The sequence below is a fragment of the Tachysurus vachellii genome, chromosome 12 (assembly GCF_030014155.1).
Source record: "Tachysurus vachellii isolate PV-2020 chromosome 12, HZAU_Pvac_v1, whole genome shotgun sequence".
Classification (NCBI taxonomy): Eukaryota; Metazoa; Chordata; class Actinopteri; order Siluriformes; family Bagridae; genus Tachysurus; species Tachysurus vachellii.
Window position 1 is genome coordinate 7,200,690 of NC_083471.1, and position 17,743 is coordinate 7,218,432.

Below are 17,743 nucleotides of genomic sequence, written 5' to 3' on the forward strand. Positions count from 1 at the left end.
GAGTACACTATGACTGTTAAGAGTGATTTAAACAATTTTTTTTTCTTCAGTCTGTCAGTCAGTCTCTTGAGGACTTCAGAACTGTATGCTTTTTGTTTATTAGCTTAGAGTTTAGACAAGTTGGGAACACAAACTTTATACATGACGTCACACTGCCTTATTGATAGCTATCACGACGAACCAATAGCCTCCTGACCTCCGCGTGTGCGCGCGGCCGTACGTCATCACTCTTGCTCTCGGCGCGTGCGTTGAGTTGCTAGGTAGTTTCTGAAGACAGTAAACACGAGGATACGAAGACGTCAACCGCTTACTTTTAAAAATAAAAGAACAAGGTAAAAAAAAAAGAAAAACAGGTTTAACGTATATATTTTTCCACTTCTATATATTGTCAGACAGGAACAAAGCATCCGTTTTGGTGTAGTTAAAATCGTTTCCTAGGAAACAGCGTTTGTAGCTGTGGAGGATAAAATGATTGGTTTGTGGCTCTGAAAAGAAACGATGAGTCGTAGAATTATTTTTAGGTCTTCACAAATCTTCTTCTTGTTGTGATTTTTTCTTTTTTTTAAACATACTTACTCGCTGTTTTCGTTGTCGAGCTTGAATTCCGGCAACTGCTACACGTTGCCATAGTAACGCAGCGTGCACGCGCAGGAAGCTCACGCGCTGAGTACATACCGGATAGCAAGCGGTTTGAGCTATAAAGTGATATAACAATGTCAGATAACAACAAACTATGGTTCATTTTAATGCTTCGTAGTTGATTTTTTTTAAGAATGATAACCAACTTCACAATTTCAGTATTTCAGTGCCATTTTTTAAGACTCAACCCACATAAACACCTTAACGATATGAACTGGAACTGGAATCTCTTTAACATCCAAACATCAGAATCTGATCTCACTAATGCTGTTGTAGCCGAACGAATTCCCACAAATCCACACAGCCACACTCTAACATCTAGTTAGATGTAGTCTAGTCTATAATGACATGGATGTGATGGTCAGATGGTCATGTGTTACTCATATAGCTCATATAGCCTCCATAACAGTGCAATCTACTACCTATAGAACTATAATGACATGAATGTGATGGTCAGATGGTCATGTGTTACTCATATAGCCTCCATAACAGTGCAATCTACTACCTACATGTATAGAACTATAATGACATGGATGTGATGGTCAGGTGGTCATGTGTTACTCATATAGCCTCCATAACAGTGCAATCTACTACCTATAGAACTATAATGACATGAATGTGATGGTCAGGTGGTCATGTGTTACTCATATAGCCTCCATAACAGTGCAATCTACTACCTACATGTATAGAACTATAATGACATGGATGTGATGGTCAGGTGGTCATGTGTTACTCATATAGCCTCCATAACAGTGCAATCTACTACCTATAGAACTATAATGACATGGATGTGATGGTCAGGTGGTCATGTGTTACTCATATAGCCTCCATAACAGTGCAATCTACTACCTACATGTATAGAACTATAATGACATGGATGTGATGGTCAGGTGGTCATGTGTTACTCATATAGCCTCCATAACAGTGCAATCTACTACCTACATGTATAGAACTATAATGACATGGATGTGATGGTCAGGTGGTCATGTGTTACTCATATAGCTCATATAGCCTCCATAACAGTGCAATCTACTACCTATAGAACTATAATGACATGAATGTGATGGTCAGATGGTCATGTGTTACTCATATAGCCTCCATAACAGTGCAATCTACTACCTATAGAACTATAATGACATGAATGTGATGGTCAGGTGGTCATGTGTTACTCATATAGCCTCCATAACAGTGCAATCTACTACCTATAGAACTATAATTTTTATGTGTGCTCTTCTGATGGCTGCTGTGTCCACCTCATCTCCCACAAGATGAGTTATTTTACTTGAAAGACCTGATCTATTCAAACAGATAAACCCTGGCAGGTCAACAGATACCTTCAGAAACCAAACAATATAGTATGTTATTGTAGTAAAAACCAGGGTGTTTTTTCTTCAAAATTAGTATAATCTTTCTGCTTGGTTTATTTGTGGTGCTGGAGATGATTTGTGCACTTTCATCAAACAGAGAGTGAATTGAGAGACAGACTGAACTCAATATCTATGGAATTTATAGAACAGATCATCAGACAAAATAAAAGTCTGTGGTTGCAGGTATTATATGATAGCAGCTACAGCTAATAATAATTTAAGTTAGAAAACCCTGTGCAGGTGGTGAAAATGTGTCTTGAGAAAAACCTTAGAATCCAATTTGGGTGTTGAACTTATTCATCATCCTGTTTCTTTGCAGCTTGGCACTCCATCCTGCCATAAAATGCACAAAAGATTGAGACCGGCTTTAAACTAAATAGGCTGAATTTATAATAGAAAGATAGAGGGCTCAGAGGTACTTGCTTTTGCGCATTATTTCAGAAGTATTCATTAGATATTCCATTAAAAATATTCCTTTTTGTGCAATATGATTATTCTACTGAACTGGTGTCCCTATTATCTTATCCTGTCTTAATAATCCTATCTTCCTACAGGTTCTTTTCTCGTCATCATTCGATATTTAATTTGCCACCGGATTGAGACCCTGTCTTTAATTTATTCTGTTCTAAAAATGAATAACAATATTTTACCTTAATAAAACATGAAACTATTTTGCAATCCATTGGAGTCTTAGAAAACCAGGTTTCTCTCCAGCTCTTTGTATTACCATTAAAATGCCATACCACATAGGTACAACAAAACCAAGTGTTCTTCCAAACTTATGCAAGTTTGCTTTTTTTTGTTCTCAGATTCTGCTGGTGTAAATGTTCACTGGTATGCAGAGACGCTTTGTTCTTCTGCTCTTCTTTGCATGTTGAGTCTGTACAGTCCACACATGGCCTCGGTGGAGCGTAAGCAGGAAAAGCAAGAACCCTTCTACCATGGCTTAGGCAGCAGGAGACAGACGAGTGCAGAGATAGTGAACGAAGCCCGGCATTCTCTCAGGACGCTTCAGACACAGCGGCCCTTCACGCCGCGAGATGAGCACCGGCAGCTTTTTGGAGGATCAGCCCGCACACGTGATGGAAGACCGCCATCTTCATTCAGGTTTTTTCGTGGTTATTGAAAATTCATTAATGTACCCCAGTTTCTCGATGTAACAATGCATCATCTATTGTCCATACATTTTCCTTGATTTTTCGTATCCTCCCACAGCCTCCATGCTCGGAATTTCGATGTGCCTGATTCCAGGCCGAGTTCAGGGAAGCGACTTTCGCCTCTGGAACATGTAAGGCTTAATTTTCCAGAATTCTTCATAAACCTGGTCTGATTAAGGGACGCAAATGTTAATGATGTATCATACCTCAGAAACCCAGGTTGGCACTTCCACCGGATGAAGATAGCAACAGAGTTGAAAAAATTGTGCCCAAACCTCCACCTGAGAGTATGGAAAGAAGCGGTTCGAGAGGAGGAGCTCGGACAAGACTCGTCAGAGCAAGATCGCTTACGATCATACCCTCTTTGATGCGACACACAAATGGTATGTGCAATTTCAGAGTAGATCTTAATTCAAAGCAAATTCTATAAATATGTCAATTAAGAATGAATCTAATGAATGCTAAATGAATGCTGCATGAAATACTTGTATTTGCATATCATGACCTGATTGGCTCCTGTATTCTATGACACAATAACTCTTTGTCACATGTTCAATTCAAATATAGATTTTTCAGTGAGGTTTTTGGTGCGTCTTTATACCTTGTATGGAAAAAAATGTTGTAAAACCTCTACAGGGATTTAAAAGGATTTGATTTTATTTCTATCAAAAAAAAGAAATCTGTAGCTAGATGACATACTGTGTAGTAAACATTGTAATCAAGACGTCGTGAGTAACAAGGAAAGGAACGAGTGAAACGAGGAGAAAAGGTTAGAGTCCTGCCGAATAAGAGAATAGATTTCAGGCTCAATACTTCTGTGCTCCTTTCATTTCTTCCTATTCATGTGTCACTCCGCTGTGAGAAAGACTGACGTGCCTTTTTAGCGTAACCTTGATCCCGTCCCCATCAGCCCTCTTTAAAAGACGCTCTGACAATTGTTTAAGTGTGTCACTCACTCACTGAAAGAATAGACTCTTTTATACGCTCGTGTAAGAAGCAAATTTAAATCCGCAGAACAGAACAATAACACGAAGGCTGCATGGGAAGAAGTATGCAATGCTTATAACTTACTCAAAGTTTACACAGTCTCACCTGCACAGTGCTGCTACCACCCAGAGTGTTGATTTTACTCTTTCAGAGCATAAAGACTGTGAAGGTTCATTCAACACTCCGGATTGTTCATTCAACACTGCTGATTTTTAGTGAGGAGAAGGTTTTATTCACACGGACAAAAACAAAGGAATCGGCTCCATAATTTACATCATATAATAAAAAGTTCTTATTCTGAGACTACTTTTAAAGCCCAGTGACAAAAAACCCCACGACCTGATTCCTTTCAGCAGTCACCTTCTTTTCACTATACCTCCACTATATTTCCTTTATGATTCTTTCTTTTCTTGTTTCTTTGCCCTCATGTCTCTTTGTGTGTGTAGTGCATGTGCCTTGTCTGCGCTCGCTATTGCAGTGTCCATTAAACCAGGTGTTTTTTTGTGGAAGTTTACGGAAAATGGCAGCAAAAAGAAGGCGTAACTCTTTGTGGTTTCTTAGTAGTGTGCTGTCTCAGTAGACATGCTGTAATTCTTTTTTCTAAGTCTTATGAACTCAGGATTGTGAAAACGTTGCTTTAATGTGCATAATTGATAACAGGAACTAACTTATCTCATGGATGCATTCGTCTCATAATGTTTTGTTTATTTGTCAATTAAAAATTGGAATATTTGTGAGTAAAATACTTCAGGATGTGATGTTCCATGAAACTAATCCAGTTCAGGTTGACATTCATTTCTTAGGGCTTTTCTTTAGATTTGGTAGTGTAGCAAAAATCTCCTTTACAATCAGTGTGTTTTTTTTTTTAGTAAATTTCTAGCAATTTGTATGCTTGCATGTGATTTTGTACCTATATTTCTGTAGCTCCTCAAACCGAGGGTGTTGATAAGCCAACCTCGGGTCCGAATCCACCCCAGCAAGTGAACACAGAGCCTTTTCACCTACATTCCAGTTACAAACAAGAAAGCATGGAGAAATCCTCCGAACAGCTCACACACGTACCAAACAAACACAGGTACGCATTTTATCATCATCATCATCATCATCTTTATTTAGTTCCCATCCCCTGTTAATGTTAGTCTTGTTATTTATCCCCTGTCTGTATATCTTCTTGCCTGTAATAGCAACCCTGAGAACTTTTGAAAACAGTTAGTGGCTCATCCTCATCCAGAAGAGCGATAAAATATTTTATAGTCAGTTGATCTAACAATTAGACAACCTAGTCAGCAGGAATTCAGTCTGTTACCATATCAGTCTATTAAAATCGATTTAAGGATTCAAGTTAATAAATTCTGTCTCAATGAATTGCTGTATTGCAGCAAGTGGATGAGCAAACAATTGGCGAATTAACTGAATAAACTGTCATCTGCTTCTTTCCCAAATGTACTGCGGAAAGTACCAGAAAACCCAAAATACACAAAGCAAGCCATATGAGATAAACAGAAGTGAAATATTATCTCTGCCAATGTTTAATGGCTAATCAGTACCACGGAGTAGCATAAAATACAGAAAACAATCTCTCTTCAGATTAGGAAGTAAATGGAGAATTCCCTCATTATTTCACGTACAAGCAAAGAACTTAAAAGTTGAACGCTAACGTTGAGCTCAAGTGCCGCTTGAAGTCTAGAAGATCTGTCGCTGCAAGTGAAGGCCACCAACATGAGGGTAGAGAGAAGAATAAAAATGAGTCTGAAAGCAAAACTGAAGACAAAAGTCCCCAAATACAAGCAGGAACTGAAGACAGCTGGAGTAAAAAAGTCAGCAACCAAGCATTAGAAATGAAAATTCATTCTACAGCCACATTTCAAATGATGTACTGCAAACTATACACTTACACTGTGCACTATATTAACTCTAGAATCTAGCGCATGATAGGAAATGGAAGTCCCAGTCAATGGCGATTGGCACGGTGGCTGGCGACACGCCGGTGGACGAGACATCCTACAAATTTTTCAACATTTTAGAAACTGATGAAAAATTTGTAGGACGTCTCGTCCACCGGCGTGTCGTCAGCCACCGTGAATTTATTCCCTCATCCAACATTAGCGCCTGATTGTCCACCTCTAAAGCTGTGAGCATCAGGTGCACGAAGTGTCCAACATTCCACACTAGAATAAGTGAATCATCTGGGTTTTTAAAATGCACTTCTTTTTCTTTTCTTTTCTTCTTCTTCTTCTTCTTCTTTTCCACATATCTAAATTATAATCTAAATAACAAGACACACCCCTCTCTCTCTCTCTCTCGCTCTCTCTCTCTCTCTCTCTCTCTCTCTCTCTCTCTCTCTCTCACATCCCCCTTTCTATATCTCTTTCTCTCTCTCTCTCTCTCTCTCTCTCTCTCTCTCTATCCCTCTTTATCCCTCTGACACAGTAGATAATGGCACAGTATTAGATTATGAGAGCAGGCTGCTCTGTTGCCCACCAACGTAGTTTCGCTCAAGACTCTCCCTTGATGAGATCACGTCTCAGACTGGACGAGTCCATCACCAAAGAGGCGTTCATTTATCAAGTCATTTAGAGGGACGAAGAAAAAAAATCTGTGCCCAAATAAACCACAATATCAGTAGCATGCCATTCTGTTTCTCCTCTTCATTTTAGCCACATTTTCAAGTCATCCTCACTTGTGTAACGTGTTTATTCACCAAGTTGCCCATCAGCACGTGTTGTATTAGTCACACTGAGAGATAGTGCTGTTTTTAAGATAAAGCCCGTGATGACACTGCATCGGACGTGAGCAGACGATCGTGTGGTTTCCTGTCTGCTGCCTACACATTTTCGCTCTGACCAGTTTGCATGCATTCACATTATGCAAAGCTGCAGATGTATCAGAGATGAGCAGAGCGAGAGAAGCGTTCGGGCCTCGGACCTGTTGGTACGTTCTGTGTATTCAGGTACCAGAACACTGCAACAGGGACACCTTGTGGCAAGCTTTCATAATACTGTATGTCTCCTCTGTGTGTGCGTGTGTGTGTGTGTGTGTGTATGTTATTAGCAGAACTCCACGGCCCAGCAGTGCCGACTTATCTCCAGCAAAAGGAACAAAAACAGGTTTGTTGAACCACTCGATAAACCCCGCAGCCTGTAGAAAATCAGACAACAGATACAACTTTCATCGTGCCGATCCAAAGCGCAGGGGCTTGCAGAATATTTCCTACTTTGCAAAGACGGCTTCCTGCATGCAAATGTTCACACACACACAGAGTTGACCTTTTTATGCTATGATGAACATCCTGTATTTCTATACATGTGTAAAAAAAAGTGAAACTGTGAAAACCTCTGATGTGAAACGTGTAGGTGGAATGCATCAATGTTTTGTGTGTTGTGGTTTGTGTTTTCCATGTCAGATGTCGAGCCAGGAAGTGACGAGTCCGTCTTCTGGACCTCAGAGGTGCTTCCTGTTCTGGAGATGTTTGAGTCAGTTGGTCCAGGTCAGTACACCGGAGTATTCAATGTGTAAACAGGGTTTGAATGTCTCTCTCTCTCTCTCTCTCTCTCTCTCTCTCTCTCTCTCTCTCCTTACAATCACAGTGACACTAGCCATTCACATGTGTGTCTGTGAGCTCATGTATGCAGAAGATGGTAGACAGCTAAAAGCCTTCACCCTCATCATCAGGTTGCTGTCATGTAATAGGCTACAAACAATTGACCAAAATTCTTGAAATATATGAATTAATCAATTACTCGATACAAAACATATTAGTCTTCCTTTTTATAAGGAAAGATATAATAGGTTCTTGGGTGTGGGTCCTGGTTTTGGGGAGTAGGTTCCAGAATGGACAGGGAGAAAGAAGACATGAAATTTAAATCCTAGGGAACTGAAAAATCTGTGTTTAGTTTGTCAAAGTCTCGATCTTTCAAAAAGCAAGTGCAGGAATGAGAAACAATAGCAGTAAATGTTTAACTGCATTTTTTTTTTTATTGAAGCAAAATTCATTTCAGAATTCGAAATTCATTTAAATATCAGATATTTATCTTGCCCAAGTGCCTCTCTGGGCTCGTCACGGCTTCAACAGCCAGGACGTGGACGAAGAAGCTGAGACCAGAATAGTGAAACAAATTTAGTTTATTTACATTTTTTTCTTTACCCTGAAATAGCTTTCAGAAGCCTGGTCACTTCTACTTTCCACTGTCCTCATGCTAAACTTGCAAAGTTATATTTTTATACTCAAACATGCTTCCTCATCTGGCCTACATTAGATTACATTTAACTAAGTGAATTTTTTCTGCTGTGTATGAAAGCTACAGATGACTGAGACCTGGAGAGCGAGTATAAGTGTCAGTGGGTGTTAGATAAATGTAAGTGAAATGTCAACAGATGAGAAAAGTCCACCGTATCTTTTGGCCCATGTAAGAACTGTGGGCTCAGAAAACTTTTTACCCACAGAACATGTTCAGCGTATACTGTACTTCACTCATCTTTGAACTCTGTATATCTCTGTATAACTTAGGAGGAACCGCGTCGAAGGAGACTATCGAGCGTCTGTGCGACGCCTGTACTGCTCTCCATAACGTCCTGTCAGAGAAAGGCATGCTGGGAAAGCGGTTGAAGAAAAGGTCCTCCGTTCTCCGGGTGCTGTTTCGACTGATCGATTTGGGATCCGATCGTCTGAACCTGACTCTTGCCAAACTCATACTAGGAGTAAGTATTTTAACAACTTTAAAGGGAGGAACACTTTCTTTGCAGCACCACGTGTCTTATCCGGCGGTGTGTGATTTCAGCTTAACGTCAGCGGAAACAACTTGCTTAACATTTGCAAGCTTGTCTTTAAAGTAAGCCGGAGTTCCAGAAACGACTACTTGTTCGAGGACAACAGCGTTATAGGTACGATTCTGTTCCCGTGTAACTTATTCACTCTGATCAGTCATTAACTGTCTTTCACAGCCAGCTTGTTGCTTGTGTGTGCGTGTGTATCAGATTCCCTCTTCTCACTGATCCAGCATGAGGATCTTAGCAGCAGCGGAGAGGCCGTTTTGTACTGCACAGGCTCCCTAAAGCTCCTCTCAGGAAACAGCTCCCTCGCCAGGTTGCTTCTAGCTAAAGACTTCATCTCAGTCTCGCTCCAGCTCTCTCAGCGTCTGATCCTAACAACAGACCCTAACGCTTCCCCTAATGATCATCACTCTATCTCAGGACACATACTGGTACAGGTGGGTAGCTTCGAAGATAGGCCTAAAATCAACGGCAGAGATTTTATCAATATGTTTCTGCAATAAACATCATATCATTATTATTATTATTATTATTATTATTGTAATTAGCTTTATCCAGAATGTTCTAGCAAAACTTGGGCTTCTAGTACTGAAACCCCAAAACTTGGACTGTGGATATATTTCCCTCAGAAGTTGTAGCAGTGAAGGAACAGACTGTCAGTGAACCCCGCCTAGACATTTCTCAGAATCTGGTGCTCTAAACTGGACAGACTGGAAGGGTGGGGTCACACAGGGTCCGTAACACAGGGTGAATTGTTTCATGCTTGTTTCCTTGCCTTGTTTTTTTCCCCCTCCACTTCTATATCCATATTGAGCTTATTTGTTCTGGCTGGATGTTTTATTCTTCTTAGGGACGTGTACATATTCACACTGAAGCTAATAATGATGAGTTGATGAGTTGATGATCTCTCACACCGAGCGCTCATTCGTTTGTTTCTTTTTTAAGGCTAATACACTAAAACGTCTTATGACTCTGATCCTCGCAGGTGACGGCGACGCTAAGGAACGTGGCTGACTTGTCCGAGTCCCGCGCTTCATTTTTGTCCAGCGACATCTTCTCAACGTTGTGCGCGGTCATGGATCGTCACCAGGAAGACCAAGACGTGTGCCTTAATGTAGCAAGGTTATTCAGGTGACACACCATCACTGTGCTGAAGAAGTAAAGAACGATGCTTTTCACACGATTAGCACAGTTCACATTTTGTTTCTGTCCAGACACCAGGATTAGTTTCAGAACAGAACGAATATTAAGACAGTTCATCTTTAGTCACCCACTTTTTCATGAGTGTTCATGAGTGATTTATTATGTTGTCAGATTTCTGTCACTGTGTTTTGTGTCTCCAGTAAACTGTCCTCTTACGCTGAGTGCTGCTGTGCACTAGCCGAAACCTCGAGCTGCTATGGGCTATTTTTAGCTCTGTTGTGCAAACACAGCAGGAAACAGGTGAGTACAGTCAAAACATATGTACACACACACCCACACACACAGTGTATAGAGCAATGTTAAACGAAGATGTACTGTATGATCGAACATGATAGCACGTGTTTCTATCCCCAAAACATTTTTCCCCCCTCTCTCTCCTCTGAGTGTAATGAAATCTGTTTGGCTAAAAAAAAAAAAAAAAAAAAAAAAAAAAGGATGTGTGAAGAAATAATCAGCCCAACAGCCCTTCTGTAGGAACATACTGTGCTTTCTGACTTCCTTATTGCAGAGAACACATTGAACTCTGTCTCCTTCTAGGTTTATAGGTTCAAGACCACACAGGAGACTGAATCCAGGCTTTTCCCTGATAAAGAGCAAAGATATTTTTGATCATTTCTAGTGACCGACACTGAGGCCTGAATTAGGCTCATGTACAGTAAAGCTAAATGCTAGTTAATTGATTGTACTGTATATTTGTCATATCATGTTACCTACCACACACACACACACACACACACACACACAAATCTGTTGTTTTTCTGCATCATCTATAGGCTCTGGTGGTGCGTCTCCTTTTCACATTGGGAAACCTGGCAGCGAGGAGCAACGACGCCAGGCAGAGAATATACGAGGAGAAAAGATTCATAGAAGTTCTCTTAGACATTTTCCAGAGCTACCTGCGAGTCCCCAGGAATCATCCAGACTTGGAGAACCATGTGGACGAGGACGAGGACGTCCTGATAAAGCTGATCCGAGTTCTTGCTAATCTGTCCATTCACCCTGTCGTAGGCTCAGCACTGGCAGCTAATACACTGTGTGTGCAGCTCCTACTGAAAGTGCTGGGTAAGCAAGAATCATCACACACACACACACACACCCACACACACACACACACACACACACCTACACACACACACGTGCTTCGCTATTTATTATTCTGTTTGTACCATCTGCATATTTACTGCAAATTGGAGAAGACATTTCTCTGTGGTTATTAAGTACAAACCGAATTTCACATGCGGTCCTGAGTGGGAGGTTTGGAGCGCTCACGGAAGGATGAAGAGGCGGTTAACATTTCCTGCTCTAAAAGCAAGGAGGACAATTGTCTGATCAGCAGTTTTAAGTTTTCACAGACACGCACATACAGTACGCAACGAGCCGCCAATATCCGTGTCTGTCTGCACACACGCACTGATTTCCAGTAACAATTCCCAGCATACAGTGCTGCAGATAACAAGAAGTGGCAAACTGATTTCCCAGAGTCTGTTGTGATTAACACGGCCAACTATTCTTCAAACATTTCCGAGACACAGAAAAAAAAAACGTCCTGTGGTTTTTAGGTGCAAACCGAAAGCCACTTTCAGTCCTGCATGGGAGTTTTTGCACAGGCTCGGGGAGAGGTGAAGGGGTGGTTATCATTTCCTGCTAAAAAAAAAAGAAAGAAAGATATAGTTTATCAGCAGTCTGTTGTTTTTTGCTGTGGTTTTTTTTTTTTTTTTTTTGGTATCTCTTTTCTCTAATGATTTAAAATCTTGGTTATAAACTGGCCCGAATGCACTGAATTAAGTGTGTGTGTACTGTAGGTGGGAAAAATTTTAACAACAACAAAGCAACAGCTGATGATGTATAACGAGCAACAAGTGAACCATCAGAAGACAGCAAACAAATTATGTATAGAAAGATCTAGATTAAATCTCAATCACAAAATCTAGAGCCTTGGTGGAGACGGAGATAAGGAATTGTCACACATCTGGCCTCACCTCTTGGAACTTCCTGTTTTTTTTCTTATTGACAACAATAAAAAAAACAAAGAGCTAAAAGCAGATGGAAAAAGAAACCGAGACAAACAGATTAGCGAGCGATGTTCTCGGCAGCCTCCTGAATGGTCCACACGCTTGCAGGGTGACACCAGAAATTGACAAAGCAAACCAAACCGCAGGTCTATATTTGAACAGGATGCTGCAGCGCTCTGGCATGCGCTCGCATGTCATATTCGTTTGTGTTCAATATCAGGAGCGTGAGTCAAAACAGTAACGATTATGAGCTGTTTCTGCTGCACACAAAGGACTCTTGGGTTTGGGGGGAAAAAGTCTCATCAGTCTAATATGGTTTCAGAGCATGATATTTTTCTGCAGTGTTTTGAAAAAATGCACCTGTCCTGAGGTTTCTGAATCGAACGGTTGCGACTGAGCCCATGTTACCCCATGTCTGTTTTGTGTGGTTTCAGAGATCAGATCCGTCGAGGAGAGCGCCGAGTTAATCGTAAACGCTTCCACTACCATCAACAACCTGTCCTATTACCGAGAAGAGAGCTCCGTCCTCCGAGTCCAGCACAAACACATCTCCGAGCGTAATGACAGGAAAACTACATGCTTTTGTTCAAGTGTGTTAAATAATCCTACTGTCTCACTGTGTGTGTGTGTGTGTGTGTGTGTCTTTGTGTGTAGTGGTGCTCAGGCTGTTATTAAGCTCAAACCTGGATGCTGTGTTAGAGGCTACACGTGTGTTTGGGAACCTCTCTCAGATTGAAGAAGTGCAGAACTTTATCATCAAAAACAAAGGTGTGTGAGTGTGAGCATGTGAGAGTGTGTGCGTGAGGTGTGTGTGAGCGTGAGGGGTGTGTGCGCGTGAGGTGTGTGTGTGCGCGTGAGTTGTGTGTGTGTGCGTGAGGTGTGTGTGTGCGCGTGAGGTGTGTGTGCGAGTGAGGTGTGTGTGTGCGCGTGAGGTGTGTGTGTGCGCGTGAGGTGTGTGTGTGCGCGTGAGGTGTGTGTGTGCGCGTGAGGTGTGTGTGCGCGTGAGGTGTGTGTGCGCGTGAGGTGTGTGTGCGCGTGAGGTGTGTGTGCGCGTGAGGTGTGCGAGTGAGGTGTGTGTTTGCCGGAACAGGTTTTCACCTTGAGTGGTCAAGTCGTGAAAATACGTGTGTGTGTGTGTGTGTGTGTGTGTGTGTGTGTGTGTGTGTGTGTGTGTGTGTGTGTTTTTCAGTGCACCGGTTTGTTGTGGCTCTGCTCGACTCCAAGAATCCTGACATGTGTTTCTCAGCATGTGGAGTTCTCATGAACCTCTCCGTCGATCCCAACCACAGGAGCGTAATAAACCATGAAGGAGCCGTACACAAGTAACAACTACGTCTGGCAGCTGGATTATTTTGGTGACACGTGTAAATTCCCTGCAGCTCTTGTTTTTCCATTTATTTTGCAGGTTGATTGACTGCTTACGTGACTTCGGGCCTCGGGACTGGCTTCTGGCTACACAGGTGTGTCAGACGCTGTGGAACTGCACCGATGGAGCTGAAGACAGACAACAGGAGTTTGTACAAGAGCTGCTGGAGATACTTTGTCTTTATTCAGGTACACACACACATACACACACACACACACACACACACATACACACACGTACACACACACACACACGTCTGTCTTCTTTCGAGAATCTTGCATTGAAATAAAAACTTTAAGACCCTAAAAAAACACCAGTTTTTGTAAATAATATTGTTTTATTCTGGTACTCCAAAATTATTGCAATTTTTACTATGTTTTAATATTTGTTTACTTGTTTGTTTTTGTTTCCTGTAAGAAGAGAATCCCTGCTCCCACATACAGTATAAAAGATTTTGACAATCACAAAACCAAAAAAGTTCTTGAGATGGTTGTTTGACGTTGTTGCCGGGGATGTGGTAGCCTAGTGGTTAATGTGATGGGCTCCAAAACGGAAGGTTATGAGTTTGATTCCTACATCCACCAAGCTGCCACTGCTGGGCCCCTGAGCAAGGCCCTTAACTCCTAAATTGCTCAGTTGTATATATAAAAAAAAAAAAAAAAAGATAAAATGTAAGTTGCTCTGGATAAGGGCGTCTGCTAAATGCTGTAAATGTTTCCAAGTCACACGATTAATAAAAATCCAAATTTTTCAAAAGGTTGCCAAATGTCAGAAACAACTAACTTACTGCAACAAGTGGATATTTTTCATCTGGTTGCCTCTGCCAGACGGTTAAGACGTGGTTTTAGATAGATCATTCGACAAACTCCATGCCATGCCTCCAGATCAACACAGAAAGTCTCGTCACGACCTCCTGTCTCTCCACACTTTTCCTCTGAACTCGTTAATAATAATAAAATAAAGTTTACTTCAAACATTTGTTAAGGGAAGTGGCGCTAATTTGGAAAATTGCACTAAATGCATTGGAGTCTTTTAATTTAGACTTTGTGACGTGTAATACATATCAATATCTGGAGACTCAGCGAGGTCAAAGAGATATATTTTTAATGTCAGTTCACATCTGACTCTAAATTGCAGTATCTGTTTACAGCGAATGACCTTTCTGATGAAGCACGGTGTTGGGTGCATACTAGTGCCAGGTTAACAAGATGTGAACCATCAAGATGTGAATCATCTCCTCTGTCTTCTGTTTCCAGACCAGAAGGCTTTGCAGTGGCCCGCTAGCAACGAGGTCAAGGCTTACCAAGAGGCATGCTGGGAGCTGGAGTTCTTACCAGTCGCTGAGAGGCTGAAGAAACGCATAAAGAGATGCGCAAACCTACCGGAAGCTGTGAGCGACACTTCCTGAAGAAATAATCCAGGGTATATTTATTTTGCACTGATTTCACTTTAACTTCTAGAACCTACTGATGATCCAGTGTAAAAATACAGGATCATAAGGCAGGAAATGTTTAATAATAAAGATCCAGGACTAGGGGAATGATCTCAAACTCTTTATTCAAGAGACCAGAAGGGACACAGGACAGAATTAGAATTTCTTTTTTCTTTTTTTTTTTTTTAGCATGTTAAACATCTTACAACAATGATACACCATGGCACCGGTTCTCCGGTTCTCCACTTTACTCAACGTTATTATCAGAATTAAATCGTTAGTAACATGCTACTTAAACCAAAGGTCAAAGACAGAAAAGCGGGACATAAACAAGATGATTCTCTCATCCTCTGAGGACAAGAGAAGTTCCTCTGTGTGTGTGTATTTGTGTTACTGCAATAACAGAATCACATCCTCTACTAGCCAGGTTGTGCTTCATGTGTGTTCACGTCTTCATGTCTTAATCTCATGATAATAACGAACGATAATATGCAGCGCATCAGCGTAAAAAGCTTAAACGTACATTCTATATCTTTTTTTTTTTTTTTAACAATACGAATAGTGAACAGTTGTCACAGCTGGAGGTATTTCTCTTCTTTATCAGAGAAAGAACAGGAATATTTAGGAAATATTCAGAGAAATCCAGGTAATACAAAGAGATTAAAATGTTTTATTTTCTTTATTAACATTTTATTTCTTAGAAAAAATGTCACTCACTGACATCAGGCTCTGAAGATTGATTAAAAAAAAAAAAAAAAAAGAAAACTCATTGCTTAGCATATTTCTCAAAAAAAGTACCATCCCTCTGTCTGTCTCTCAACACTCTTCTACAACCAGCTGATCCAGCCATCATCAGAATGCAGTACTTTTTTTTTTTTTTTTTTTTTTTTTATTAAACACGATTAAATCCTTAAAAACACACACACTCAACAATTTTAAAAGCTGCTTAGTTATACTCCTTGAAGTTCTCGAAAAAATATATTAAAAAAAAAAAAAAAAAGCAGTGTCTACGTGACGGACTCTAAGCGTCAACGCAACGACAAACGAGCTCTCGGATACTTCAGGAGATATAGAACAGGAGGTATTTAATTTTTTTATACTGACAATCGTTAACAAAAAGACAAAAACTATAGCTGTTTTTGAGAGTTAAGATGACCATTTGGTGAAGGGAAGACAGGTGCAGGGCTAGGGGGAGAAGGTTCAGACCGACAGGAAGCACGTCACGTCACACGGGAAGACTGGGTTTTATCGATTTATCGGAAATCGACCAAAGTGAATTTAGGAAACTGGTCACTAACCCAAAAAAAAAAAAAAAAAAAAAAAAAAAAAAAAAAAAAACGGCTACATTACAGCTGAAGCATATTGTGATATTTCAGAAACAAAGTGCTTTGATAATTTTTTAGGCCCGAAATACCAACAAAGGCTATGCTTTTCATATATATGTATATATAATACACACTGGTAAATAGAGACAGAGTGGTAACTTACAGTAAACCAAAAACAATGGCTCAGACAGCTGTTTTCTTTTGAATCTCTCACTCTCTCTATATCACACACACACATTTATCACTTCTTTCTCAAACAAACAAACATACATTTCATTCCTCACTCCGTCTCATCCGGCACGTTAGCTTATGAAATTGGCAAAAGGTTCTGGGGTTTTCTGGAGGCTCGCGGCCTCTCAATTGAGAAAAGCAGCATGAATGAACAGCACCTCTGTGTTGGTGCTGCATGTGACCAGGCACACGTTTATTTGCAGCTTCACTAATGCTTTTCTCTCCAGTCACCTGCACTACGATAAAAACGAATATGAGGAAAAAAAAAAAACACAGTAAGAGTAGAAAGGCATGATGGTGTACTGGAGTTAATTGGTTCTCTTTTTATCTAAAAAAAAAAAAAAAAAGAAAAGAAAAGAAACACTACGAGGAGGGCTTGCCTCCAAAAATCAAATGCTGCCCCTTTACACGGCTTTGCGAACATTTTGCCCTCTGCTGGTGGGCTTGGGCACTGCAGGCCAAAAGACAACACGCTTTAGTCAGCAAGTGGCTTCAGACTTCTCTCCAGACTTTTTTTTTCCTTGAGTCTCATTTTTTTCCATAGATGATCTGAGTCATCCTCCACTTCTGGCATTGCTTTAGGTTTTTTAGGTTTTTTCCTTTTTTTTTGTTGTTTTTACTTTTATTAACGTGTCCCACGAAAGCAACAACAACAGTGAAATTACAAAGAGAAACGGTAATAGCACTTCATGTCATATAGCGAGTGATAGCTCTTAGAGCATAGAGAAGTTCTGCCTGCATGCGCGCTTCCATAAGAAGCAAATTAACATGAACCTAGAAAAAAAAAACAGAGACGAAGACGGTCGTTAGAAACCAATATGAGAGAAGATAAAGCGTGTACCACATATGAACATACTGTGTTTTACCTTCTCAGAGTGTTGAAACTGCCTCCAGAAACTCTCGTACATCCTCTTGGTGGTCTTCTCCGGGCTGCACACCATCGTCTTGATGTAGACTTTAAAGCTGCGGTCCAGCAACTCGTTGATCTCGCCATAATCGTAATCGTCATACCTGTGGGCAGAGAAAAATGTTAGCAATCATGAAAAGAAAAAAAAAAAGTAAAGGGCTCCTGATCCTAAGAAGTAGACTGACCTGATCCCAAACATGCAGTGGATGTAGTTCCAGATGGCTCGGCGGAGCATGGAAGTGTCTACATCCTGGTGTGTGGCCATTGTGTTGTAGGTGAGATTGTACGCGATCTGGAACTTCTCGTCGAGCAGCTGGCCGACGTCTGGGTACAGCCGGTTCACCAAG

At 40.8% G+C, this 17,743-nt stretch overlaps 2 protein-coding genes across 6 annotated transcripts in view; one reads left to right on the forward strand and one right to left on the reverse strand.

The window, feature by feature from the left end:
- The first annotated feature begins 225 nt into the window (after window positions 1–225).
- The window catches only part of armc2 (armadillo repeat containing 2), a 25,449-nt gene continuing 7,931 nt past the window's right edge, over window positions 226–17,743 (forward strand). Inside the window, exons 1-18 of one of the 3 annotated variants that reach the window (XM_060884395.1) lie at window positions 226–332; window positions 2,816–3,113; window positions 3,222–3,294; window positions 3,375–3,546; window positions 5,075–5,225; window positions 7,202–7,257; window positions 7,554–7,637; window positions 8,658–8,848; window positions 8,929–9,031; window positions 9,125–9,357; window positions 9,906–10,051; window positions 10,264–10,363; window positions 10,897–11,185; window positions 12,570–12,692; window positions 12,790–12,903; window positions 13,325–13,457; window positions 13,541–13,689; window positions 14,758–14,923. In XM_060884395.1, the coding sequence (XP_060740378.1) occupies window positions 2,878–3,113; window positions 3,222–3,294; window positions 3,375–3,546; window positions 5,075–5,225; window positions 7,202–7,257; window positions 7,554–7,637; window positions 8,658–8,848; window positions 8,929–9,031; window positions 9,125–9,357; window positions 9,906–10,051; window positions 10,264–10,363; window positions 10,897–11,185; window positions 12,570–12,692; window positions 12,790–12,903; window positions 13,325–13,457; window positions 13,541–13,689; window positions 14,758–14,909 (2,505 nt within the window). In that variant the 5' untranslated portion in view covers window positions 226–332; window positions 2,816–2,877 and the 3' untranslated portion in view covers window positions 14,910–14,923. Of the gene's footprint in view, window positions 333–2,815; window positions 3,114–3,221; window positions 3,295–3,374; window positions 3,547–5,074; window positions 5,226–7,201; window positions 7,258–7,553; window positions 7,638–8,657; window positions 8,849–8,928; window positions 9,032–9,124; window positions 9,358–9,905; window positions 10,052–10,263; window positions 10,364–10,896; window positions 11,186–12,569; window positions 12,693–12,789; window positions 12,904–13,324; window positions 13,458–13,540; window positions 13,690–14,757; window positions 15,944–17,743 lie in introns of those variants that run through there. The other 2 variants (XM_060884394.1, XM_060884396.1) reach the window with 2 other exon arrangements.
- sesn1 (sestrin 1) overlaps window positions 15,584–17,743 on the reverse strand; it is a 43,309-nt gene continuing 41,149 nt past the window's right edge. For all 3 annotated transcript variants that reach the window (XM_060884398.1, XM_060884397.1, XM_060884399.1), the window contains exons 8-10: window positions 17,582–17,743; window positions 17,356–17,500; window positions 15,584–17,263 (exon numbers count right to left, since the gene is read on the reverse strand). The exon at window positions 17,582–17,743 is cut by the window's right edge and continues 29 nt beyond it. In XM_060884398.1, coding sequence (XP_060740381.1) covers window positions 17,177–17,263; window positions 17,356–17,500; window positions 17,582–17,743 — 394 coding nt within the window. In that variant the 3' untranslated portion in view covers window positions 15,584–17,176. The remainder of the gene's footprint in view (window positions 17,264–17,355; window positions 17,501–17,581) is intronic.